At 36.3% G+C, this 27,347-nt stretch overlaps 1 protein-coding gene across 4 annotated transcripts in view; it reads right to left on the reverse strand.

The window, feature by feature from the left end:
* The window catches only part of LOC150098944 (uncharacterized), a 139,375-nt gene that overhangs the window by 79,880 nt on the left and 32,148 nt on the right, over positions 1-27,347 (reverse strand). For all 4 annotated transcript variants that reach the window (XM_090405425.1, XM_090405429.1, XM_090405426.1 and 1 more), the window contains 2 exons: positions 15,431-15,506; positions 6,932-7,011 (listed from right to left, as the gene is read on the reverse strand). In XM_090405425.1, coding sequence (XP_090261551.1) covers positions 6,932-7,011; positions 15,431-15,506 — 156 coding nt within the window. The remainder of the gene's footprint in view (positions 1-6,931; positions 7,012-15,430; positions 15,507-27,347) is intronic.

The following is a 27,347-nucleotide window of genomic DNA, read 5'->3' on the forward strand; positions in this document are numbered from 1 at the left end:
ATGGTGTCATGTGAGAGATCTCTTAATTATACAAGTTTTGTTTGTTTGAAATGTGATGGCATTCATTATGTTTTCACAATATCACATCCAGTTTGGTGTGTAGTTAGCCTACTGGAAGACTATAATCAACATGCCATAAATTAGTAAACAAGTACTTACAAAAGTAAGTAAACATGTAAATGATGTTGTGAAGAATGTTTAGTGATATAAGTGATAACAAATACTGCTTACAGTTCTGGTGATTTATTTCCATACCAGATGTGCTGAAAGATCTAATATACATTAAAAAAAATAAAAATAAATAAATTAAAAAAAAAAAAAATATATATATATATATATATATATATACACATACATACATACACACACACACACACATACATACAGAGTAGCCCAAAATGTACCTAGCAAGTTTAAATACAATTTTCTCTGCAATTAGCTGGTATAATTAGGAAAAAACCTTTACCAACACATTACAGCCATCAAGCCATTTGGGTTTTCTTTTCATTTTGCAGGTATGAAAAATGTCAGCCTACACTACTGTGTAGGTATTCATCATTGAAGAGTACATTCAATCATCAGAAAGACCCGAAAAAGTAAGAAAAGCATCTCAGGTAAAGTTTGGTGTCAAGGCTGGACCAGACAGGCACCCAATATGAAACCTCATCAAGAAATTTCGCAAGACTGGGTCAGTGTTAGATGATCACTCTAAAAGTGGCAGGCCTTCAACAGCAAAGACTGAAAAAAAACATTGAAAAAGTTCGGGAAACATCAACATCTGAAAGAATGTTTCCCGAACTTTTTCCCAAAAAAGTCTACCAGGAGAGTGTCTCCTATAAAATCCAGACTCAATAGCCACTCACAGAGGCAAACATGGTAGCAAGATTGGACTGCTAATGCAATGATCATAAGAATTCAGAACTAAGAAATTGACCCTGGTCTCATCTGGTTTTCAGATGAGGCACACTTTTGGGTTCATGAACAGGCAAAACAGGCAAATATGGGGATCCTTTCCTTTTCCTTCAGGGCTTCAATGGTTCTGGCCTCACAGGTCACTTTTTCGTGCAAGACTGTACTCGTCCCCATCACATAGAATCCATTTTCCAGCTTCTGAACAAACGTTTTCGTGGGAATGTCATTGCTTTGGTTTATCCAAAGCAGTACAGAAGCAGAATTGACTGGCACCTTATTCACCAGACCTCAATCCTTTGAATTTTTTTTTTTAATTAAAATTTTTTTTTTTTTTTTTTTATGGGGACATCTCAAAGACAAAGTGTATCAGAACAAAGACTTTGGAGGAGCTAAAGTCATTTATCAAGCATGAAATCTTGGCTATTCCAACAGACATCCTCCAGAAGGTGGTGTACAATTTTGTGATAGAATTGTGGAAGATCGTCGAGATTGAAGGTAAACATATTGAACATGTTGTAGTATAAATGGGATAAGATGTAGACCTTAATATACTTTGGATGAGATTTGTATGCTTCCACATTCAGGAATCATCATCATCATCATTTATTTATAATTTTACAATTATAAATAGGGAAACCAATCAAAACAAATTTGTAGTGCATGTGTACACTAAGATAGGACTTGGATGTTCTTATGATGTGAAGGAAAACCAGGCTTCTCTGTCATATGCTAATTGACGAATCTCTGATGCAGAGATTTGGGGGGAAATGGGGAGAATATTGCTGACTTTTTTCCAATATTGAGTTTGGGATTGGCCTCTTTTTTTTTCTTTTTCCATCTGTAGGGGTGTAGAAGACCAGAGCATCAAGATGTCTGAGTTGGTGGCCAAGCTATTTTATTTGGTTTCTTTGAATAGTGCTGACTAGAGGATCTTGCTGGGTTTCATCTAATATAGTAGAGTTGTGAATGTGGTGTTGCCAGGAGTAATCCAGGATATTTCTTAGACAAGTAGATCCAAAGCTATTTATAATATTATTTGCTGCTTTTGTTGATGTTGCAGGTCTTAGATTTGTGGGATGGGATGTTAAGAATGATCTGGAGATGTTTTGTTAACTAATGTTAGCCTGTATGATTGCTTTAGTTTTTAACCAAATAATTGTTGTTATTTGTATTTTACTTAGTTCAATGAATAAATCCATTTTTTGTCAATCAAATAGTCTGCCTAATCTTGGTCTCAATGCAATGCTCATGAAAATTTGAATCTGTGTGGAGTTAACATTTAAATATAGCTACAACTGCAGAGAAATTTAAGATTTATATGATATCAAAGTTTAGAACAGAAAATATCGATTTAAGGAATAGTGTGCATGTCTGATTGCTAGATCCTTGACAATGAAATTTCCTCTTGCCTAGAATTTTGGATGGCACAGCATAATCAAATAAATTTTTCCTAAATTTGAAGAAGGATTAGCACCAGAATTGGAATAAAGGAATTGGCTCTCGCCAGAGGCAATCCCTTTGTCAGCTAAGCTTTGCACACACTATCAATAAATTAAGTGGCAGCCAAGAGTTGATTGTGCAACTGAAAAATATTAATTAATAGTTAAGAAACATCATATAGAAGAACTATAAGAAAATTAAAGCAAAAAAGATCAAAGATTTAAATAATACAACAAGAATTTTACAGTATGCTTTTAGTCTATTATTATCATATGGGCACATCAGACATGGCTGATGAAGAACACACTACCAAGTAGGGATAGAGAGGTTATTGTTTCCCATATAAGACCGCACCTGGGCCACTGCAGACAGATCTGGAGTCCTGGATTCTGTGGTGATGGAGAGGATCCAGAGGCGAGTGACAAAGACATGACAGGTCTGTGGAATACTGCCTATGAGAATAGACTGACAGTCTGTAGGCTTCAAAAATAAGCTGATAGATGAAAAAAGAGGAGACATGATAGACACATTTAAGTTATTAAAGGGGTTTTATAGGATTGACACTGAAGACTGTTTTCAATACATGGCAAGAAGGGCGAGTACAAGGATCACCAGTGGAAGATGTATAAGAGTGTTGTTATCAAGGATGTTAGGACTAGGTTTTTATGCTTGAAGGATGATGAATGGGCTGCCAGAGGAGGTTGTGGGTGCTTCATCAGTGAATGAGTTTAAGGAGAAGTATGATAGTATTGTGTGAATAATGGCTGGTCTGTGAATAAATGGATCTCCCTTCATGAGTCTTCTGACTCAATAGATACCTGTATAATAATAATAACATTGAAAATTTCCTTTACAACAATCTTATAGAACATCTTTAATAATTTATAAATTTCTATCATGCCCTCTCTTTTCTGCCTATCGAATAAACTTTGCAACCCACACAGCTTAGGAATCATTTCACAGACCTGTCACCAGCTTGGTCACTCACCTCTGACTCTTCTTCACCAAGAAATCCAGGTGACCAAATCTGTGCACAGTAGTCAAGATGCAGTGTACCAATCTCCATAAGGGGTTGCTCAAAATCTATGGTACAATACTAATGTGGATGAACAACAAGGAACTTATTCACATTTACTTGAAGAGCTGTGGATTGTATTCTTTGGGAATCGTATAAGATGGAAGACCATTCCAGAGGTCAACAGTGGAAGGGATGAATGAAGAGGAGGAGAAATTTGTTCTGAGTTTGGAGATGTATTGTGACAGTGTTGATTAGTTTCTGCTTACATTTGAAAAGATTTGACAGGGAGTGGGAATATGATTGATGCTAATTTTGATGAACAGTGGCCATAAAAGTATTTGTAGAAGACAAGCAGCAGAAACTGAGTGCCAGTGTGAAAGTAAGTGAATTGCATTAGTGAGAGAGAGATCATTAATCAATCTGACTGCCCTTTTCTGTACAGAGTCCAGTATCTCGAGGGAGCTCTTAGGGGCACCACCCCAGCTGTGAGGACAATATTCAATGGTTGGATGGATTTGTATAAAGTTAGAAGTTGTTTGGAGTTAAGTAATGCCTTGAGCAAAACACCTAATTTTTGGGAAGAGGGAGCAATATTTGTAACATATTTGTGGCAGGAGAAATTTGAGGTTAGTGTTATCACAAGAGAATAAATCTCATTATGCATAGGAATTGGGGTGTTGTCAAAAGGAAGGCGGAAAGAGAATGGTTCTTGTTTATGGAAAATAAGGCAGTACCACATTTGGCTAGCACTAAAATTGACAAGGTTAGTTGATGATAGTTTAGATCTGTATTTAAGGTGGTAGTAGTAGTGGTGGTAGTTAAGTCTCTAGAGATTGTGGCGATTTATGCACTACCAGGTTTGTCAAATGATTTGGGTTGATAGTCTGGACTGAAGTAGATCATTTTTATATAGAAGGAATAGGGTGGATGAAAGAATAGGGCCTTGTTGGACCCCTGCATTAGTTGTATACTTAGAATATAGGGACTCATCCAAGATCTCACATGAAGTGAACGTCTGGCTGCCTTCCTCTAACTGCAGAAGTTGGAGGAAAGGGGGGGGGGATGAAGACCAAATGATGATAGTTGATTTAACAGGTCTTTGTGCAAGACCTGGTCAAAAGCCTTGGAGAGGTCAAGGACCACTTGAGACCCACCCTAGTATTTGTCAAGATATGGGGAAATAAATGAGTAGATTGCCTACTGATCAACAGTGATGAAATCTATACTGGCAATCATTTATTAGTTGAGAGTATTCAAGGTAGAATAGCAGTTGAGTGTTGACAACTCTTTCCATTATTTTGAAAAGAACTGGGATAAGAGAAATAGGATGCAGTTTGTTTCCCTTTTTAGGAATAGGTTGAATGTCAGCTAATTTCCAGACTGCAGGAAAGATACCAGTTGAATAAGACAGTGAAATAAAAAGGTAATACAGAATGGGAGTTAATTCTGTAGCATAAACCATCAATTGGAGGAATGCAGTCAGGGACAGGAGACTGTCTTGATATCCAATTTGAGCAAAATTTTTCTGATCTCTTTCTGGCAAAAGGACAAGTGAGAATTGAGTATTGTGTGTGTGTAACAGTTGTGTGTATAAGGGGGGGGGTGAATTTACCAAAATCAGCAGTACAAGGAATTGGAGAAGTAGGAAGTCAGAAGGTTGACTTTTCTGTAGGTGATGATGCAACAGAACCATCAAGGACATAATAGTGGTGGGAGCAGTGTTGGATAGAGGTTGCTACTGATGGCTTTGGAAAGAGAGACCAGAATGCATGGCTGCTGTTTGGACAGGATGACAGTTTCCTATTTTTATAGTGCTCTCAAAGTCAGTTTCTGACATGTTAATAGTTTTCTTGCAGCTATTCCAGGCTTTGATATAAGCAATATAGGTGGATGGAGTTAGTTTTGGATACAAGCCAGTTTTGTATGCTTGATTCTTCTCTTGTATAGCTTTGGCACACTGTGAGAGAACTAAGGCTTAGATAGGGGGATGGGAAGGGAGGGAGGTATAGGGAATAAATGTTTCCATGCTGACAAGAATTATTTTAGTGACATGTTCACACATACGCTTGGGTCAGATGGCCTGAAGCAATAATCCACCCAAGGAAATATGACATAGTAGTTGTGTAGATCATCCCAACTGGTTTTCTTGTAATGCCATACAATGAATGGATGTGAGTGATTGCATTTATGCTGTTTCATGGGGAAGGGGGGGGGGTCAGCACAAGACTGTTGTCTGAAATGCCTAGAGGACAGACTACAATCACAGTGAACTTAGATAAGTCATTAGTAAAGAAGAGGTCTAAGATATTTAGAGAGTGATTGGGGTTGTGTGGTATTATGGTAGATATGTGTACTATGTGAGTAACGTTATTGGTGATAAAGTTCAAGTTTCCGTGCTAGCTGCTAGCTGGAATACGAGAGTGAGCTGGTGCTGTGAACATTGAAGTCTCCAAGGAAAATGACTTCACTATTAGGGAAGTTGGATTGAAGAATACTGACTTTGAAGGAAAGGAAATAAAAAAGTTCAGAATGGTTGGAAGCATTAGGAGAGCAGTAAAGAAAGCAGATGAATGTGGAAGAATAGGGGTACAGATATTTTTAGCCAAAGGCCAAAATCAGGATATTCCAGGTTTGGCAACCTTTGACAAGGTATATCAAAACAAACATATGCACAAACCTCACTTTTAAGGTGAAAGGAGTCAAAGAGTATGTAATTGGAAGAGTCGAGAGAGGTTTCGCAGATTGGAAATGGGAATGGACATTGTTGAGGTAAATGATGCCACATATATTGGTGCAGTGTATTAGGAAGGTTCTGTGTGCTACTGACCAAGAATCAAGCTTGTTCTCTGTGCAGTGATGGAGTTCAAGTTTCTGTGCTAGCAGGACTGGATTTTTGCATTAGTATATATGTAAATGATTATCTACGCATCATCTCCACTTTGTCATTTTTTATAAATATGGCAGTTTCAGTTACTGCCATAATCTCTTGCTGCATGTAAGTGAGATCTATCCAAGGTCTTACATGGTGGAGATGCCTTCTGACACATTATTCACAGCAGTTATGAATGCCAATCTGCAAGTCAGCATATTACAGGTCACTCTGACTAGGAGTGGGAAATTTGTTCCCTCTCCCTGTGTATTCATGGGCCCAAATCGTCTTGACTCTTGGCTATCATCTCACATATTGTAAGTTATTAAATTTCCTTACTATGCCCTGTATCATATGCTCCTCATTATACTGCATTTGGTCACCTCTAGTTTATATCTCCTCTATAACATCTTATTCTAAACTGTATGTCTAAAATAACTGTTTCACCATATTACTTTCAACTTATTTATAAGCCTGACTCTATGTGCACATCTGACTTAGGCATCTGAACAATATCTGTGTCAAATGTTTCATCTGTATGAGATGTCTCATTCAAAATTAATAGGTATTAAATATATATATTAAAAAAATCAACTTTGAAATAAAAAAATTATGACACAATTAAGCAAATGCAGGCTTTTTCAATATTTACTCTGTAAGCATAAATAACACATTCAATGTATAAAACTTACACAGATTTTACATTAGGTTCATTAGATATCATAGCATTCATTAACTTCCATATCATACTTGTTGTATCATGAACAGCTTTCTGAAAATATAAGTGATCACCTTTTACTTATAAACATAATCCTTAATTCATCTTATTTTTATATAAACACAAAATAGTACAGGTATGCCATTTTAAAACAAAACATCAGAATACTGTGATTACAAATAAATAAATAAAATATATATATATTCTTGTTTTCACCTGTAAATTTCTTTACAATGCCTGCCCTTTTGTAGCTGGTGCATTAAATTACTTAATGACTGCAATTTTTGCACACTATGAGCACCAAAAATGGAAAGTCCTGCACTAAGGAGAATATATTGTCCTTCACAACTATACCTGAGGGTTCTGAAAGTTATTAACACTCAGACAATTTTGGCCTTTACTGGAATGAAACTGTTCCAACAAGTAAACTGATCTAACAAAATGAAGTCATTTTTGCAGTACCTGCATGTGCATGCAGGTACATGCACATGCATGCACATAAGCATATCATCATATTTTAAGTAGACTGTAAATTAGAGGCAACAATAATTGCTTGGTTAGACAGAATATTATGACCATCACCAAATTCCTGACATGTATCCCCTAGAGGACACATGTTTCCCAATGTGGGGCGTACGCCCCCATAGAGGGGCAATTAGAAAATGATGTTGCATTTGTTACCTCATCACCGATATAGTCAAATAATCACCACTGACGGCGATAAATTGTTGATGTTGCAACTCTGACTTTCCGAGAAAAAAAGGCTGACAAAATACAGCAGTCAACATAAAAAGAGTATCAAGAAGAAACTCTCAGAAAAGCAAACTGATGAGTCTATTAGAACTTTATTGAACATAAAAGGGACAATGGCATGGCTTTCTGATGAGACAGAAATGAAATACAGAAATTCAACTAGTTTTACAAAAAATTACTGTTACCCTTCCCATCATCATGTTTAGTTGAATGCGGCTTTAGTGCTGTAAATGACTTGTTACTGAAAAAAAAAAATCATCTGAATATCACAAACCGTGGGGATTTGGGATTGAAATTGACTAAATTAGTACCTCAAATAAAAACTTGTTGCAGCAGACATCAAGCTCAAGAATCACATTAACTTGGATTTTATTTTCCTGAGTTCAGTTCGTTTATGTTTTATAATATACAAAGTGTAATATAAAATTTATATTCATTAAAGAAAGTCAAATTAAAAATAGTTTTACCTATGTTCCTTTTTTATTTAAAATACTTATATTATACATTTTCAGAACTTGGCTGACTATTATGCTGGGGGGGGGGGGCATGATCCAAAAAATGGGAAACACTACTCTAGGGGTGTACAGGATATGATAGTACAACATGAAAAAACTTACATCATTACTAATTTCCCATAAACAATTTTCCTCCAAATTAATCTGTTACTTGTCAAGACACCAACATTACCAGATTTTATATTTCTGTCTTCTAAGGCACTTTTTACTGTATCAATCCACCTATATCTCGGTCTTCCTCTAGGTCTTTTTCTTGCCAACCTGGCAGAGAATACTTGTTTTGCTAATCTTTCCTCTCCCAATCTGTTTAAGTGACCCCTACCACCTCAGATTATCTATGCTAACACCTTCCTGGATGCTAACAATGTTAAGTTCTTTCCTAATATCCTCGTTTTTAAATGGTATTGCTATTGATTCCATCTGTTCATACCCCTAATCTTCCTCAGACCTATCTGTGGTCTTTGTCAAGTGTTTTATTTCTATCCCAGCTCTCAGATCCATGAGTTAAAATTGGTTTCAACACTGTCTTGTAAACAGCTAATTTAGTGGTTTGACTAATTTCTCTCTTATTCCATATAAATTTATTCATTTGACTTCCTACCACACCAGCTTTGTTGATTCTGTTACCTATTTCCATATTTAACTTAACATCTTCACTAGAAATCGTGCCTAAGTAGCTGAAATGTTTTACTTGTTCTATAGGGTTCTCCATTCACGATGAAGTTGATATTTTCAATCTTTCTGCCTGTTTTCATTGTCTTCATCTTGCTACTGCTGATTTTCATAACACAGTTATTACAACAGTTACTCAATTTAGTCATGGAATCTTGCAGATGTGTACTCTATTTTTAGAAGTATAACAACATCTGCATAAAGTAAAGAGCTGAGATTAATATCTCCAATTTTGATATCAGGTTTAATACCACTTTCCTTCATAATGTGATCCATATAGATAATGAATAACAGAGGGGATAATGTATATCCTTGTCTCACACCAGATTTAACATTAAACCATCTTCCTGTACTTCCTTCAATTCTAACTGCTGACTTACAACTCAAATAAAGTATGTATTGCTTGATATAATGCACCATTGACACCTAGCATTTTGAATAACTTTTCTCTTGGTACCTTGTCATATGCCTTTTCCAGAACTACAATACTTAAATACAGATCTTTGTTATATTCCCATGATTTCTCAACTATTTGTCATAAAGTGAAAATCTGATCCTGATAGCCTCTATATGGCATGCATCCAGCTTGTTCTTCACCAAGCTTCCCTTCCACAATCCTCACCATTTCTCAAGTATACTTGCAGAAATCTTACCAGGAACACTCAGTAGGGAAATACTTCTAATTTCACATTATTTTATTTCCCTTTTTTGAATATATGGATACTATGAGAGCTCTACTCCAATCTGAGAATCTGGGATTCCTCCTTCTGTCCAGGCCTTCTGAACTATGCAGTGCAGGCACTGTGCGACTTTTACCTCCATATTTGAGCATTTCTGGTTGAATATCATCTACTCCAGCTGTCTTTCCACATTTCAGGCTTTTGATGACTTTTTCCACTTCTAGTATGGATATGTATTCCTGATTGCATGCATGTTGCATGACAAACAGCAAACCATCTTTCTCTATTCAATTTGTTTACAAAAATAAATATTTGATTTCTTTCAGTGTGGCAATTTCATTGCCAGATTTGAAAGAATAGCAAAGAAACTGATGTGTACTCTATTTTTAGAAGATGATATTTTATTATGTTATTTTGTTATGTTATTATTATGTCCATGGTTCGAGGTTATATTGTAGTGTGTAGTGTTCGTGCAAGCTCCTGATAAGTATTATTTTCAGTTATAGTTGATAAAATTACTTAATATTGCGTAGTTTTGTTTGCCTTGCATATTTTAGTGTGTCTATTTGTGTGTTTTTAGTGTGTTATAACTTATTATTTGATAAAACACGTTGCAATAATTATGGCACCTGTACGAAGGAAAATGGCGGCCAGTAATGATGGTTCGCCATCTTTATCAAAGAACGGTAGTATAAAAGAAATGAGTCAGTGTACTAGCTGTGAAATGTATGCTTTGCGGAGTGCAGTCGGAGTGTGGATAGATGATAATAAAGGATTGAATGTGTGTAGAAAATGTAGGGAGAATGAGGAATTGAAGTGTATTTCGGATCGTGTGTGTCATATTTTTGTTAAACTTCAGAATGAAGAAAATAGCGATAACACAAGAAATGGCAAGGTTGTACATGAGAATTATGAGAGTGTGAATGTAGAAAATGTGAATGATAGTATTAATGGTTTCTCAGAGAATAAAAAAGATGAGATAGATGCATTGAGTGAGATAGCGTTGTTGAATGGTGCGATAGAAAGGGCAAAACAGCAGCTAGAGTGCATGAACAAAAGTCGACTGAATGAACCAACCAATAATAAAAGGTATGACAGGAAAAATAGGCGTATGAATGTGAACATGAACAAAATGAAGGATAGAGTGCTGTATGGAGACTCGTTAGTATGAGGTGTGTTAGTAGAGGATTTGACAAAATCGTACCAACCTGATGCGACCATAAAGGATGTAACTGAGTCTATTAGAGAGCAAAAGGAAAGGGTGAAAGAAATGATTGTTGTGGCAGGTACGAATGATTTGAAAGGAGATAAAATGGAAATGATAGAAGACCTGAATGAATTGTTTGAGGTAGCAAAAGAAAAGAGTGAGAGAGTTAGAATGATTAGTCTTTTGCCATGGTATGACAGTGAAATGTTTAAAAGGAGGGCCATAATTGCGAATGACTTTATGCATGAGTTATGTATGACAAGTGGTGTGGAATTTGTGGACGTGTGGAGTGAGTTTGATGGGCGAAAGGATCTATATAAGATGGATGGCTTGCATTTGAATGGTTATGGTGTAAGAAGACTTGAGAAAGTGTTGCTGAATGTAGTGGATGTGCAAATTCAGGGAAACTAGATTTGTTAAAGGGGGGGGGGGAGTAGATATACAGTCCTTAGGGAGGCAGTTGAATGTAAGAATGAATATAATATGCTATAGCAAATAAGGACAAAAAACCAGAGTGGGATAGTTAATATAAGGTATCAAGGTAGGGTTGGGGCTAATGGGGGTCTTAAATTCATGTACACTAATACTAGGAGTATTAGGAACAGGAAGGAAGAGATTTTGGCCATGGTTGGCACTTCCAGACCACAGGTTATTGGTATTAGTGAAACATGGCTGACTGTAGATGATATAGCTAGTGGGATTGAATGTGATGGGTATAGTGTGTTCAGAAATGACAGAGAGAATAAAATGGGGGAAGGAGTATTGTTGATGATAGCTGATGAGCTACAGCCAAGGAGAATAGAAGTTGAATTGCAGGATAGAGAAAACAGCACATTTGAGGCCATTTGGTGTGAGATTGTGGCTAGCAGAACTAAATATAAAATTGGGTGCTGCTATAGACCAGGTGATGGAAAAGATGGTGGTGACAGTATGCACAAGCAAATAGAAGAAATGAGTGGAAGGAGGGTGATTATTATGGGAGATTTCAACTATGGTCACATTGATTGGAGTGAGGAGAGGACACACGGGAGGAAGGAATTGGATTTTATGCGGTTATTAAGGGATAACTATCTGAGACAGCATGTAATGGAAAATACTAGGGGTCAGAGAGTGCTTGACCTAGTAATTACATCTGAGGATTTGGCTGTAACAAATATGACCACATTGCCACCAATTGGTGAGAGTGATCATAGGGTCTTGACTTGGGAGGTGGCTAAAGGTGTAGAATTTTCAATTAAGACATGGTACATGTGGAATTATCGGGCTGGAAAGTATGACAAGCTTAGGAGTTTGATTAGCTCTGTGCCATGGCATGTACAACTGCAAGGACTAGAAGTTGATAGTGCATGGGAGGTAGTTAAGAAGTGCTTGCATGAAGCAATGGCTGATTGTATACCTAGAGTCCGAATAATAAATCTAGTAGGGGTTAAATGGATGAATAACACCATTAAGCTTGAGCTGCAAAAAAAGAAACAACTATGGAGGGAATTTAAGGAGAAAGGTGACCGGCAGGCACATGAACGGTATAAAGCACAGGCCAGAAGGGTGACGAGTGTGTTAAGAAAAGCAAAAAAGGATTACGAAAGAATATTGGCCATGCAAGCTAAAGAGAATCCTAAACAGTTTTTTAGATATGTAGCAAGTAAAAGGAAAAATGTACATGGCAGAATGATTTTAAAGAATGCCGATGGTAGGGAGGTAACTGAATCAGTTGAGATAACTGAGTTACTGAGTGAGCACTTTGCAAGAATATATCATCCAGGTGGTGACATTGCAGAAACGAATAAACCAGTAGATTATACAGGAATTGTGGTGAATGAAGTGGAGGTGAGTAGTCTATTGCATAACCTCAACGTCAATACATCTGTGGGATTGGATGGTATACCAGCTCGTGTAGTACGAGAAGCAGCTAAAGAATTGTCAGTACCCTTGACCATTTTGTTTAATTTGAGTCTCGGGTCTGGGTAAGTCCCGAGCGGGTGGAAGGAGGGGAAAATAGTTCCACTGCATAAAGGTGGTTCCAAGACTGCTGTTGTAAATTACCGACCGATTAGCATATCAGGAATCATTGTCAAGGTCTTAGAGAAATTAGTCAAGAAAAGAATACAGGATTGGATAGATGAAAATTGGATATTGTATGGGGGACAACATGGTTTTGTGAAGGGTAGATCATGCCTCAGTAACTTGCTCACGTTTTATAACACAGTGACAGCTGAACTGGATAGGGGTAATGGGTTTACAGTGATACTACTGGACCTTGCCAAGGCCTTTGACAGGATACCACATGGAACCCTAATCAGTAAACTGGAGCAGATGGGGATAGATATAGGGTTGGTAAGATGGATAGGAGGGTGGTTGAAGGAGAGATACCAGAGAGTGGTTTATTCAGGAGTGGAGTCAAAAAGACGTCTTGTGACTAGTGGAGTGCCGCAGGGCTCTGTTCTTGGACCACTGCTTTTCAATTTGTTCCTCAATGATGTTGGAAAGGATCTGAGAGGAAGTGTTCACTTGTTTTACTGATGATGCAAAGTTGGGTAGAGCAATTGTGAGTGCACAGGATGTCAAAATTTTACAGGATGATTTGGATAGTTTGGAGGACTGGGCTAGGAAAAATGGATGTTAGTTTAATGTGGCAAAGTGTAAGGTTATGCACTTTGGGGTGAAAAGAACAGCAGCAGTATATCGCATTGGTGGAACCGTACTCCAGGAGATTGATGAGGCCAGGGATTTGGGAGTGCTGGTGGATAGGGAGTTGAAGTTTAGGGGGCACATTGCAAAAGTGACTAAAACAGCTCACCAAATCACTTGGCTTATGAAAAATACTTTAACATGCAGAGACAAACAAGTTGTTGTTCCTCTGTATCGAGCCTTGATAAGACCCCATCTGGACCTCTGTGCCCAGTTATGGGCACCAGGGTTTCTTTGTGATGGGGAGGAAGTGGAGAGGATCCAGAGACCAGTGACCAAGATGATAACAGGTCTGTGGAATGAACCTTATGAGAATAGGTTGAGGATTTGTGGGTTGCAGAAATTGGACGATAGGCGAAGGAGGGGTGATATGATTGAGACATTCAAATTACTGAAGGGTTTTTATAAGATTGATCCAGAAGATATTTTTGAAAATATGACTGGTGGTGGGAGGACTAGGGGCCATGCATGGAAGCTGGGCAAGAGCATGGTTGACAAGGGTGTTAGAGCTAGGTTTTTTACTTGGAGAGTGGTGAATGAGTGGAAAAGCTTCCAGAGTCTGTTGTGGGTGCTACGACCGTGAATGAGTTCAAGGCAAGATATGATAGATACTGTGTGAATGATGAATAGTTGTTCCAGACATGATGTTAGGGCCTCCCTCGATGAGTCAGTCGACTCCTTGGAGTTTCCCGGAACAACAACAACAATAATAATAATAATAATTTGTTGCTAGATTTGTAAACTGGAATTCCATACTGTTGTGTATAATTTATGTTCACCTTTATAGGGAAGTGAACAGATATATTTATTTATTTTTTAAGTATGGCACACTGCTCTACTGAACTGGTCACTACCATTCCTTCACTTTCCTCTAGATTCCCTCTTTCAGTTTTCAAAGGAGTTTTGTGACTTCTCATCTGTGTGATTAATAATAATATTATTAAGGGAAAAATCATAAAACATGGCTCATGGCCACACAAATGAATGCTATTTTGTAATTTTTTTTTACTGTACCAATCCAAGAAGTGTTATTCAATTTAAAATTCCTTATCATCAAGTTCCTGACATCTGCCCTCAAGGGGTGTACAGGATATGAGAGTACTACATGAAAAATTTACATCATTACTAACTTCCTATCTACAATTTTCCTCCAAATCGGTCTGTTACTTGTCAAGACTTCAACATTATCAGATCTTATAATTCTATTGCCTAAGGCACTATGCACCACATCAATCCACCTATATCTTGGTCTTCCAATAGGTCATTTTCCTGCCAACCTGGCAGACAACATTTGTTTTGCTAATCTATCCTCACCCATTCTGTTTAAGTGACCATACCACATTCCTGGATGCTGACAATATCAAATTCTTTCCTAATATCCTCGTTTTTAATATGATATTGCCATTGATGCCATCTGTTCACATCTCTAATCTTTCTCAGGACTCTCATATCTGCAGTCTCTAATCTTTGGTCAAGTGTTTTACTTCTCACCCAGTTCTCAGATCCATAAGTTAAAACTGGTTTGAACACTGTCTTGTATACAGCTAATTTAGTGTTCCGACTAATTTCTCTCTTATTCCATATGAATTTATTCAATTGACTTCCTACCATACCAGCTTTGTTGATTCTGTTGTCTATTTCCATATTTAATTTACCATCGTCACTAAAAATTGTGCCTAAGTAGCTGAAATGTTTTACTTGTTCCATAGGGTTCTCCGTTCACAACGCAGTTGACATTTTCAACGATCCTACCTATTTTCATTGTCTTTGCTATTTTGTTGCTGACCTGCATACCATATCTATTACAACAGTTATTCAATTTAGTCAGGGAATCTTGCAGGCTTGTAGCAGATTTATTTAGCAGTATAACATCGTCTGCATAAAGTAAAGAGCTGACATTAATATCTCCAATTTTGATATTGTTTAAATTGGAAAGAAGACTACATAACAATACTTACAGAGGTACTAGTTTCAAAGTTGGTTGATGTGGGAGATAAAGACTTTTTAACAATGTAGGTTGTTTTCCACTGAGGCCTAAAAAAAATGCAAAGGGAAGAATATAAATACTCAAATAAAACACAATTACCCAAAACAATATAAATTGACACTTTTAATTTGTAGCATTATGCCATTTCAGAATACATACATACATCTTCAAGGACCACCTTTCCTAATTGGGTTGTGGGGAACTGCAAGAGGAACTTCCAATGGTCACGATCCTCTGACACCAAGCTCAAGTGTTCTGGTGGAACTCCCAAACGTGTCCGCCCAAGGTTTTGGATATAATCTATCCAGCGAGTCCTTGGCCTTCCACCCTCTGGCTTGGCAAAGAGGGCCTGCTGGGGGAGCCTTTCTTGTGGCATTCTGACCAGGTGCCAGTACCAACGTAACTGTGATCTCTCAACATGGAGAAGCAATGGTTGAGTATCGAGGGTTCCCGAATTGCAGAGCTTCTGACTCTATTGAGTCTTGTCAGCCCTGCAACCCCTCGAAGGAACCTTATATCAACCGCTTGGATTCATGTCCGTGTTCTTCCATTCATTACCCAACTCCCGTGATCATAGGTGAGGATGGGGACATAGAGTGTGGTGAAGACAGCTAGCTTTGCCTTCTGGCTTAACTCCTTCTTCAATATTACCGAACGGCCAAGCTCCCACAATATTGTGCTTGCTGAGCCAAGTATCCAGCTTGGCTCAGTATCTAGCTCTACGTCCCATTTCCATCACTCTGCCTGCCTCAGTGGAACTAGACTCACATGTAGAGTGCACTGGGATGGTTGTCTTGAATACAAAGATGAAAACTGAATCCTTTCTAGCAAGCAGCAATATTACACGAGCTAGTGTGGTGTAGGCTATTACAGTATTCTAAACAAAGGATATCTCCCATCTAAGTTTGTATTAAGAACAACACAATGTGAGATTTTTGTGGAGTTATCACATCAGGTAATATTTAGGCAACAGAATCTAAACACATTCCTAAAATGGAAAAAGTTACATTGATTTCCAAGATGAAACAAATTACATTACTCCAAATCTCTGGCAATCAGAATCAATCAGGATGCTATAAACACAATACAACCCTACCTAATTTTGCCTTCTTTGGCAATTAAACAAATTACTTCTCATTAATCTCAACCCATCCAAACTCCTTTTACTCTCAAACCAAACAAACTCTTCTTAATAGATAATCTTAAACCATGAGGCACCTCATAGTCAATTTTGTGCTGTGTATAATATGATGATGATTCTCATGAAATGACCAACACAACTCTCATGTTGCTGGTATTGTATATACTTCACTAGTTTTTGTTCCTGTTTTGGTATTAAATTTTTAGTTTCCATATTTTTTATTTTTCAAAGCTATAATCCATTTAATTAATCATTCTCTTTGTTTACTGGTTTTATTTATGCTTCATTTTCAACCCCTTTCTCTTACTATATGTTTCGGCCGAATAAAGTTTGGCTCTGAATATTTTGTCATCCATGTCTTCTAAAAATACACAACCAGGTATGTCTTTTTAATGACTCTTTTAATAAAAATAATAATAATAAAAAACCATCTAATGCCTTTTTTAGGAAGTAGGCAAGGTCGTTTTAGCCCTATCTTACTTTTGGAGACTGATTTGGCAGGACGGGGGCGGGGAGTTCAATCTCCACCAGTAGATAATCAGAGTTAGCTGGCCCAAGGCTATCACTAATTATACATGGTGCCTGGCGATGAGAGGCAAATAACACGTGCTGCTATCTTGTGATCTCTAATCCTAACACTATGTTTACTGTCTGAAAATAGCGTGGGTTCTACAGTCGATTTTCTTGAGTTTACAGGACGAAAAACTCACTTGCCCGTACCAGAGATTGATTAAGAGAACTGGTCAAAAAAAACTTAGTAAACATTCCTCTAGTTGGTGAGTAGAATTGAACTTATGATGATCTAGTGTCATGGAAAACACGTCACTTCCACTGAGCTACACAGGTCCTTTTCATATAAATTAAAAATTTTATTAGCCATTATCATAATTGATTACAAACTCTTCTAATTATTGATTACAATAATTAGCTGAGGAAAAATTTATTAAAATTTTTAATTACAATTCATGCCAATGCATAAAGGGCCCAACAAAAATACTGAATAACTGCATGATAATCAAAAATAGTGATATTAAGATTGTAAAGTATGCTTTTGCTTTTCTTTTTTGATTTTTTAATTTTCATAATGCAAACTGAAATAAATGCATTAATAGTAATTAAAATGAAAGATAAATTGAGATCATAAAGTACAAAACTGATGTTATGAGTAAAGCTTCTCAAATTAACGAACTTGACTTAACAAGCCACTAACGTAAGCCTTGTGGAAACTTCCGTGATGTTAAACTGACAGAAGAAAGGCAAAAGGTGATAATCACATCTACAGGTTTGATTGAAGATTTGAGGTTGAAGGAGGAATCCCAGCAGAGTTAAGGACACAGGGATAAAAGTGTTTCATAAACTGATTACAAGGATATGGGAGACAGAATCATACAGACTGGAAGAAGTTGGTTTTCATACCACTACACATGAAGGGAGATATGAAGGATTGCAAGAACTACAGAACTACATGCAAGCAAGATTTTATTAAAGGTCATTCTAAATAGGATTGAAGTCAAAGTTGAGGCAGAGATACCTGAGGAGCAAGCAGGTTTAAGGAAAGGAAAGGGTACCAGAAATCAGATCCTTTGCCTTAGACAGATCACAAAAGCATAAAGAATTTAGACTCCCTATGGCAGGCGTGTTCAACCTGTCGACTGGTCGATCACGAATCGATTTTTGGTCGATCTCTTGTGTATTCCTCGTAGCTTACAAATTTAATTAAAACTGAAAACATGATATTTTATTTATCATTATTTTGTATTATGGGGGTGTTTAAGGGTCAAAGCTGTATAACAGAAAGGAGACCTCCACATAGCCTTTAAGGGAATGTAGAGAACCGACCAGGGCTTCTGACCTAATGTCCAATCCTCACTTTCTCATGGTGCACCCTGTTGGATATCTACCTGGATACTGAACAAATGAGGATGGGCTGGCAATTTGGGATTTACCCGATCAAATTGTATTCTTATTGGAATATACAATAAGAATACAATATATTAAACCAATACACAAAAATGATGGTACAATATGACAAAATTTCATTCCGGCTGGGGCATTGCCCGGTTAAACAAGGCCCCCGTTGTTTTTGCCAAGGGGCGAAAAGCAAAAAGTCAGCTACTGGAACAAATTTGAAAGCACACCCCAACTCAACATCACCAGAGTTAAAGATCAGTACTATCAACATAAGAAGCCTGAATGGCAAAGAAATGGAGCTAGCTGAGGAAATTAAATAAATACCAGATCGACATAATAGGGGTGACTGAAACAAAAAAGACAAAAACTGGCGAGATCTTTCTGAGCAATAAATATAAAATGTTATATTTAGGCAATGACAATCAAATGAAGTAGTAGACATAGTATTCAACACTAAATACGAGGCTAATCTTCTTGAATGGTAGGCAGTCTGAAGTAGAGTGATGTGGGCAAATATCAGAATGGGAAAATTGGACAATGAGACTTATTTGTGCCTATGATCTCACAGAAGGTTCTACTAAGGTAGAAGTGGAGGAATTTTTTGATGCTTTAGAGAAAGCAACTGACACAATGAAAAAGGAAAAGTTGGTCCTTGTTGGGGATCTAAATAGCAGGTAGGAAATGATTGTCAGACATACAAAAATATTTTGGGAAAATTTGGAGAAAAGAGCAAAGCTAATGATAATGGCAAATACCTGTTCGATTTCTGCTCAGGACATGGACTGATTATTACTAACACCATGTTCCAACATAAAAATGTGCACAAATTCACACGGAGAGAAGAGGCACGGAATAAGAAAAGTCTCATTGACTATGTTATTGTTGATAGTGATGTTTTCTCCCTGGTGCAAGACACCAGAGTGTACAGAGGATTTGAAATTGGAAGTGATCACTATTTAGTCTTGAGCAGGATAAAATTGAATTTCACATTGAAAAGAATAACATGCAAGAAAGTTTTAAAGCGAATAAAAGTTGAGCAGTTCTCAGATGTGAACTGTAGACTAAAATACACAGATTACTGAAGAAAAAATGAAAGGGTTTGAGAACAGGAACCAAACCTTGGAGATTCAGTGGCAAGCCTTGAAGAAAACCCTGATTGATTCAGCCAAACAGGCATATAGTGAGGTTGTCTGTCTTCTTCTTTGGAGCATCAATCCAAAAATTGGTAAATATAGCAGGACATCAAAACATCCTGTCTTTTGACTTACTTTTTATCTCTTCATAACTCTTAGCACCAGTTTGTCTGTGAGGACAGAAAAATCAGAACTCCATGGTGGACACAGGAAGTTAAAGAGACAGTGAAGGAAGAGAAGAAAGCATTTCAAAAGTTCCTGGCAAATAAGTCAGCTTATGCTCTTAGATAATACAGAGACAAATGTAAGAAAGCTAAACACTGTGTAAAACTAGCTAAACAAAAGTCATGGGAAGACTTTGGCAAGAAAATAAATGGTGGTAAGATATTCTGGAGGTTGTTGAACAAGCTTAGAAATGGAGGAAAGAGTGCTGTAAAAGGAGTTAGAGAAGACAAAGGTGACATGAAAACAGGAGAAAAAGATATCCTTGAAGTATGGAGTAATTACTTCGAAAATTTGCTAAACGAAACAAGCAGTGATAGCACTGTGGTAAAAAACACTCAACAGGCATAAAGTCTGGAATATATATCCATACTTGAAGTAGAAAAAGCCATCCAAGGCTTGAAATGTGGAAAGGCAGCAGGAGTAGATGATATTCGACCAGAAATGCTCAAGTATGGTGATATAAAAGTTTTACAGTTGCTGCACTGCATAGTTCAGAAAGAGTGGAAAGAGGGACGAATTCCTGATGATTGGAGTAGAGCTCTAATAGTACCATATACAAAAAGGGAAATAAAACTGAATGTGAGAATTACAGAGGTATTTCCCTACTGAGTGTTCCTGGCAAGATCTATGCAAGTATACTTGAGAAACAATTGAGAAGAATTGTGGAAGAGAAGCTTGGTGAAGAACAAGCTGGATTCAGGCCAAATAGAGGCTGTCAGAATGAGATCTTCACTTTACGGCAAATAGTCTAGAAAGTATGGGAATATAACAAAGATCTGTATTTAAGTTTTGTCGATCTGGAAAAGGCATATGACAAGGTACCAAGAGAGAAGCCATTCAATACGCTACACTTATATGATGTCAATGGAGCATTATATCAAGCATTACTTAATCTTTATTTGAGTTGTAAGTCAGCAGTTAGAATTGAAGAAAGTACAGGAAGATGGTTTAATGTTAAATCTGGTGTGAGACAAGGATGTACATTATCCCCTCTGTTATTCATTATCTATATGGATCACATTATGAAGGAAAGGGTTATTAAACATGATATCAGAATTGGCGATGTTAATGTCAGTGCTTTGCTTTATGCGGATGATGTTATACTACTAAATAAATCCGCTACAAGCCTGCAAGATTCCCTGACTAAATTGAATAACTGTTGTAATAGATATGGTATGCAGGTCAGCAACAAAATGGCAAAGACAATGAAAATAGGTAGGATCGTTGAAAATGTCAACTGCGTTGTGAACGGAGAACCCTATGGAACAAGTAAAACATTTCAGCTACTTAGGCACAATTTTTAGTGACGATGGTAAATTAAATATGGAAATAGACAACAGAATCAACAAAGCTGGTATGGTAGGAAGTCAATTGAATAAATTCATATGGAATAAGAGAGAAATTAGTCGGAACACTAAATTAGCTGTATACAAGACAGTGTTCAAACCAGTTTTAACTTATGGATCTGAGAGCTGGGTGAGAAGTAAAACACTTGACCAAAGACTAGAGACTGCAGATATGAGAGTCCTGAGAAAGATTAGAGGTGTGAACAGATGGCATCAATGGCAATATCATATTAAAAACGAGGATATTAGGAAAGAACTTGATATTGTCAGCATCCAGGAATGCGTTAGCAGAGCTAATCTCAGGTTGTATGATTACTTAAACAGAATGGGCGAGGAAAGATTAGCAAAGCAAGTGTTCTCTGCCAGGTTGGCAGGAAAAAGACCCATAGGAAGACCAAGATATAAATGGATTGATATGGTAAAAAGTGCCTTAGAAGACAGATATATAAATATAAGATCTGACAATGTTGTTGCTTTGACAGGTAACAGATTGATTTGGCAGAAAATTGTAGGTAGGAAGTTAATAATGATGTACATTTTTCATGTAGTACTATCATATCATGTACACCTATTGAGGGTACTTGTCAGGAATTTGATGATTATTTTGTATTATTTTTAATTCGCTTTAAATGTATTGCTATTGTTAATTTATTTTTCATCAAAATTGTCAAATCAGTAATTTTCTTATAAGTCTGGGTAAATGAATTAATTTGTATCAGTGGAAGTCAAACAGCGAGCTGAGTGAATACGATTTTATAATCGTAAAAAAGTGTAAAAACTCGATTGTAGCTTAAATATTAAATATTCCAAAGTACATTACTTCAATTTTTTACTTAGGTTAAGTCCCATGTGAATATTGTAAAAAAATAAACTTTGTTTGTCTCGGTATAGTTTGTATTAGATGTTTTTGTAAATAACTCTTTTGAAGCTAACTGTATATATATTGCTTTAATAAGAATATGTTAGAGTGTTAAAAACAAAGGCAATGTTTTTGTCACCAAAGCTGTACATGATGGAATTAGAAAGATTGTTATTGAAACTTGTATGTATGAGAAAGGCTTGCAGGCTCTAAGTGTAAACATCTCTGAAGTCAGTTAGAAAGAGTTCAAATAACTTTCCGATGGCCGGAAACTTACAATCAAAAGAAAGTGGAGGAGAACAAAAGGCGTGCCGAACTTGAAACTTAAGATGAAAGACTCACACCGATTCTTTGGAGATTGCCAAACTTCATGCGAGGTCTCAGAGGAGGCCTAATAAAAAGGGACTGAAGCAAGCAGAAGGGGTCCCGGTTCCAGAATTGCTGTCAGAGAGGAGGCTGCCTGGTCCAAAGTCGCCGTCAGAGAGACTGCCTGGATCCATGTTGCTTGAGAGAGAGCAGTTTCCAGCTTCCAGAAAGGAGCTTCTCGGTTTGAGACGTCACTAGAGAGAGATACTACTTCTAGGACGCAGACAAGGTTTCAAATTGCCGAAAGGAAGAGTTCCAATTGCCAGATAAAAGTTTTCAGGCCAGGTTAATGTCAGACATTCACCAGTGTGTTGCGTTTTCATTACAATTTGATGAATCAAATGACTTCAGTGATATTGCTCAGTTAATGGTATTTCAAGATTATTCAAGTAAAGAAGAACTTTTGAAAATTATATCATTATTGGGAAGGACTAGGGGAGAAGACATTTTTTCGGCATTTGATGAATTTGTGAAACAACACAAACTTCCATTTTTTAAATTTGTGTCTATTACTACTGATGGTGCTCCTGCAATGATAGGTAATAAATCAGGCTTCATTTCATTATATAAAAATGATGACAAATATCCAGATTTTTTAACATACCACTGTATTATTCACCAACAAGTACTGTGTAGTAAACGATTAAACACAAAAGATGTTTTGGATATTACATTTAAAATTGTAAATTCTGTTCGAGGAAAAGCCCTGCAACGGTGGTTATTTAAATTACAGGCAGATGATGATAGGGAACTTCTGTTGTACAATAATGTTCACTGGGCTCAGCAGAAGTCAATTTTTAGAAAGATTTTTTGTATTAATTAATGATATAAAAAATTTCTTGATGAAAAAGGAGTTATTTATCCACAATTGAGTGATAAAAGATCGTTGTTACACTTATTTTTAGTAGATTTCTGTACGAAATTAAGCAATTTAAATTTAGAGTTACAAGGTAGAGATAAAAATTTAATTGAAAGGTTAAGTTCAATTAAAACTTTCCAACAATACTTACTTTTTTTTAAAGAAAAATATAAATGACTGCGAATTTAGACATCTCCCATATTTATTAAAATGAACAAAATCAAGAAATGCTTTGCTACGATTTAAAAGAATTTATTCGTGAAATAGAATTAGTTGAGGAAGAAATAAATTCAAGATTTAAAGATTTTAATAAAACTGAAATGATTGTATCTTTTATCAATAATCCATTTCAAGAAAACGTGAACATCACAGAAATTTCAAATAAAATTAGTGGGCTGTTTGATATAAACCAAGCTGAAGTAGAACTTGAAATAATAAAAATATTCAGAATAGTTTACATTTAAAATCAATAAACAATGAAGTCATTTGGAAGTATGCACATGAAAAATTCCCCATATTAACTGATATTGCGCGAAAAATTCTGTCGTGTTTCGGATTGACATATTTGTCAGAATCCGCTTTTTCAAATATGACCATCATAAAAAATCAATTAAGAAACCAAATTGCAAATGATCATTTGGATGATTGTCTGCGAATTGACCACTTCTTCATACAACTTGACTATGAAAATATTGCAAGGTCCAAACAATGCCAAATTTCACATTAACTTTTTTCTTTTTTTTAATCAACCAGCATTTTCTGTAACTTGTGAGTTTGTAATCAATGTGTTGTTTTTTCTAACTTCGGTTTTCCAAAATAGAGAAATAAATATTTTATTCCAATATATTTGATTTTTTTATTTTGTTGCATTAAAATAATTAAAAGTGATAAATAAATTTTTAAATACACAAATAAAGTTTTTAGTTGTGTATTTGTGCATAATGAGATATCAGGTTGGGGGAACGTGATCTATATAACAGAGTAGATCGCCGAATAACTTTTTATAGAAAAGTAGCTCACATAGTAAAAAAGGTTGAACACCACTGCCCTATGGTAATGTGTTTTTCATAGACTACTCCAAAGCTTTTGACTGTGTTCAGCATATAAAATTGTGGGAGGTAATGAAATTAAAATGTCTTCCTCAACACATTATCAGGTTGATAGCTAACTTGTACAGTGAGCAAGAAGCCACAGTAAAAAGAGATGTTGGAATAACTGATTAGCTTCGGATCAGCAAGGATACCTACTTTCTCTCTCACCTGTTTAGTATCTATGTTGAGGGCATCATGCATGAAGTATTGGATGAGCTTAACATGGGAATTAGAGGTGGCAGACTGATCAATAATCTGAGGTATGTTGATGAACAGTACTCCTAATGTAATGACAAGGGAGAACTAGGGTAAATCCTTAACAAAGATAATGAGATCAGTAAGAACAAAGAACTTCAACTTAATCCTAGCAAAACAAAGATTATGGTTCTCAAAGGAAATATAAACAGAGAAGCTCCTAAGAAACATGTGTACCTTAACAGAAAAAGAACTGAGGAAGTCAGCAAGTTCAAATACCTGGGATCCATTATTAATGTGAAGAATTGTGGTTCAGAAGACATCCAAAGAAGACTAGGAATAGCCAAAACAAAAGTCAGAGACTTGTCTAAAATCTGAAAGGTGGGATCTATCTCCACAAGAACAGTTAAGAGCATTTTGAATGCAGCTGTTTTCCCAACGGCAACTCATGGATGTGAGACCTAAAACCTACTGAAGTCTAATAGGAAATGGAGAGTTGCTTTTGAGATGTGGTGTTACAGAAAGCTATTGAATATATCACATACTGAAAGGTGGTCAAATGGATGGGTGCTAGAAAGATCAGAACTTCAATGCTCCTTAAAGATGTTGACAGAAGAAAGCAGAACTCTGGACATGCTGAAAGAATGGAAGAGGCCTTCTCAAAACAGTAATAGAAGACAAAGTTCCTGGAAAGAGAGGAAGGGGTAGACCTTCAATGAGATGGATGAATGTGTGTCTGATCTTTAGGAGTTGAAGCCTCCAGAAAAGCAAAATGACAGGGTCACCTGGCAAGGACTGGTGTGGAACATCACTGATGAAAGAAGTGATCATATGGCATCTGATGATGTCCAATGAGTAGATGAATGGATGGAAGCTAGTATGCTTACTTCCAAATCTGTTGAGAGAGTTTAATACTTTCACTACTTTGTTCCCAGCTGCTCTCAACAATTCTGCTGACGCTTCATTTCTGGGAGAATTTCCTTTTGGCAACTGTTCCTCTGTTCACATGACCTCACTTTTAATTATCACAAGTTCCTGTTGTAAAATTTTTCCAGATTTTTTCAAATTACTTTTTAGCACTCACTGTCTGGGGCTAAACTTTCCTGTAACTTCATTTATCTTTTATCTCTTTATCTTCCTGTGATGTTACTTTCTTCAATTTCCTTGTAAAATTGGTTTGGATGTTTTCTTTATTATTCTTAGTCTTCTCTGAAAATCTACATTCAGATATCTGATCTTTTGTTTCCTTGAAGTTTAATTTTCATCCTTTCCTCTGCTATTTGAATAGCCTCTTGTGACAGTCATTTATTTCATATATATATTTCAGTCATATATTTCCTTCTCATTAATTTAACTGGATTCTTATTTGCTTCTTGTATTATGGTATACTTTGTTTTTACTCACAGTTCTTCTAATTCTCTTTCTATCTTATCCAAACTTTTTAACTGCTTTCCAACTTACTTCCACTGTAACTGTTTTATTTATACGATTTAAATCAAGTCTGTGTTGGATAGGTTTTACTGTTTTGATGACTTCTCCACCTTTTGCCACCAACAACATAATTACCTGATTTCTGTATTTACCATTTGGAGAAGTAATGTATACAATCTTTTAGGTTGTTGAAAGCAAGTGCTTGCAAAAAAGAAATTAGTCTTGACACAAAACTCCAGCATCCTCTTTCTTACTTCATTCCTCAATCCTAAACTTAATTTTTCAGTAACGTCTCATTCTTCTTTTTCTCCTGCCTTTGAATTCCAATCACCCAATATCAATAGAAAATCTGCTCTATTAATACCATACACCACTTGTTGCAATCTGTGATCAAGTTCTTTTATCTCCTCACTCACTTCTGTAATTGGTGCATATACCTGATGGGTCTCATATTCTCTAGATATGCCTTCATTCTGATTTAGATTATTCTAACAAACCCTGGATTGTATCCCAAAAAAGTATTTTTCATATTCTTTCTAATCATGAATGTCACACCATTTCTTCTAAAACATTCAGGTCTCGAGTAAGAAAGTTAAAGTCTTCGGTATCATCAAAATGATCCATTCTTGTCCATCTAAGTTCATAAATTCTAAAATCTTAACCCAAGGTCTTCTTATTTTTTCTTTACTAATTTCAATTTTCCTTGATATAATCTTCTTACATTCCATGTTCCAATTTTATGCAAATCGTTAATGCAGAGGTGTCTTCCTCTACATTCACTATCAGAAAATGAACTTTGTGAAAGCTTTGATTCAGCTTCATCATTCTTGTTAATTTCACTGGAATGCCTTCCAACCCAGGTGTCCCATCTTCTGTCACTATATCTCAATGCCTTACGCCTGTGTTCAGAAGATATTCTTAGCAAGATATAGACAGAAATAATTTGGCATTGCCTTTGTTTCTCTCTCTCTCTGCAGTGCACAGTATCCTTGGAGATCACTGCCTATCTGCCATGGAAGGTTCTACCAGGAGGAGTAAGTTTCCAGCTTTGCCCTAAGTTCATCTTCCCACTACATGAGGTGTGCATCTGACTTGGGGTTGAATCAGTATTATAAATGCTGTTAAAACTGTTTAGTCACATACATACACAAGTAACAGTAGTAAATGATTAGTAAAGTTTACTCTCAAAGTCAGATCTAATCATTTACTAATGTTACTTGTGTATGTATATGACTAAACATTTTTAATATCATTTATGATACTGATACTGAAATAAATTCATTATAACCTAAATCATTACAACTGTTAAGTTATAATTTTTAAGATTATTT

The sequence above is a fragment of the Typopeltis vanoorti genome, chromosome 15 (genome assembly GCF_054136105.1).
Source record: "Typopeltis vanoorti isolate ZY-2024b chromosome 15, IOZ_Tvanoo_1.0, whole genome shotgun sequence".
NCBI classification, from domain to species: domain Eukaryota; kingdom Metazoa; phylum Arthropoda; class Arachnida; order Uropygi; family Thelyphonidae; genus Typopeltis; species Typopeltis vanoorti.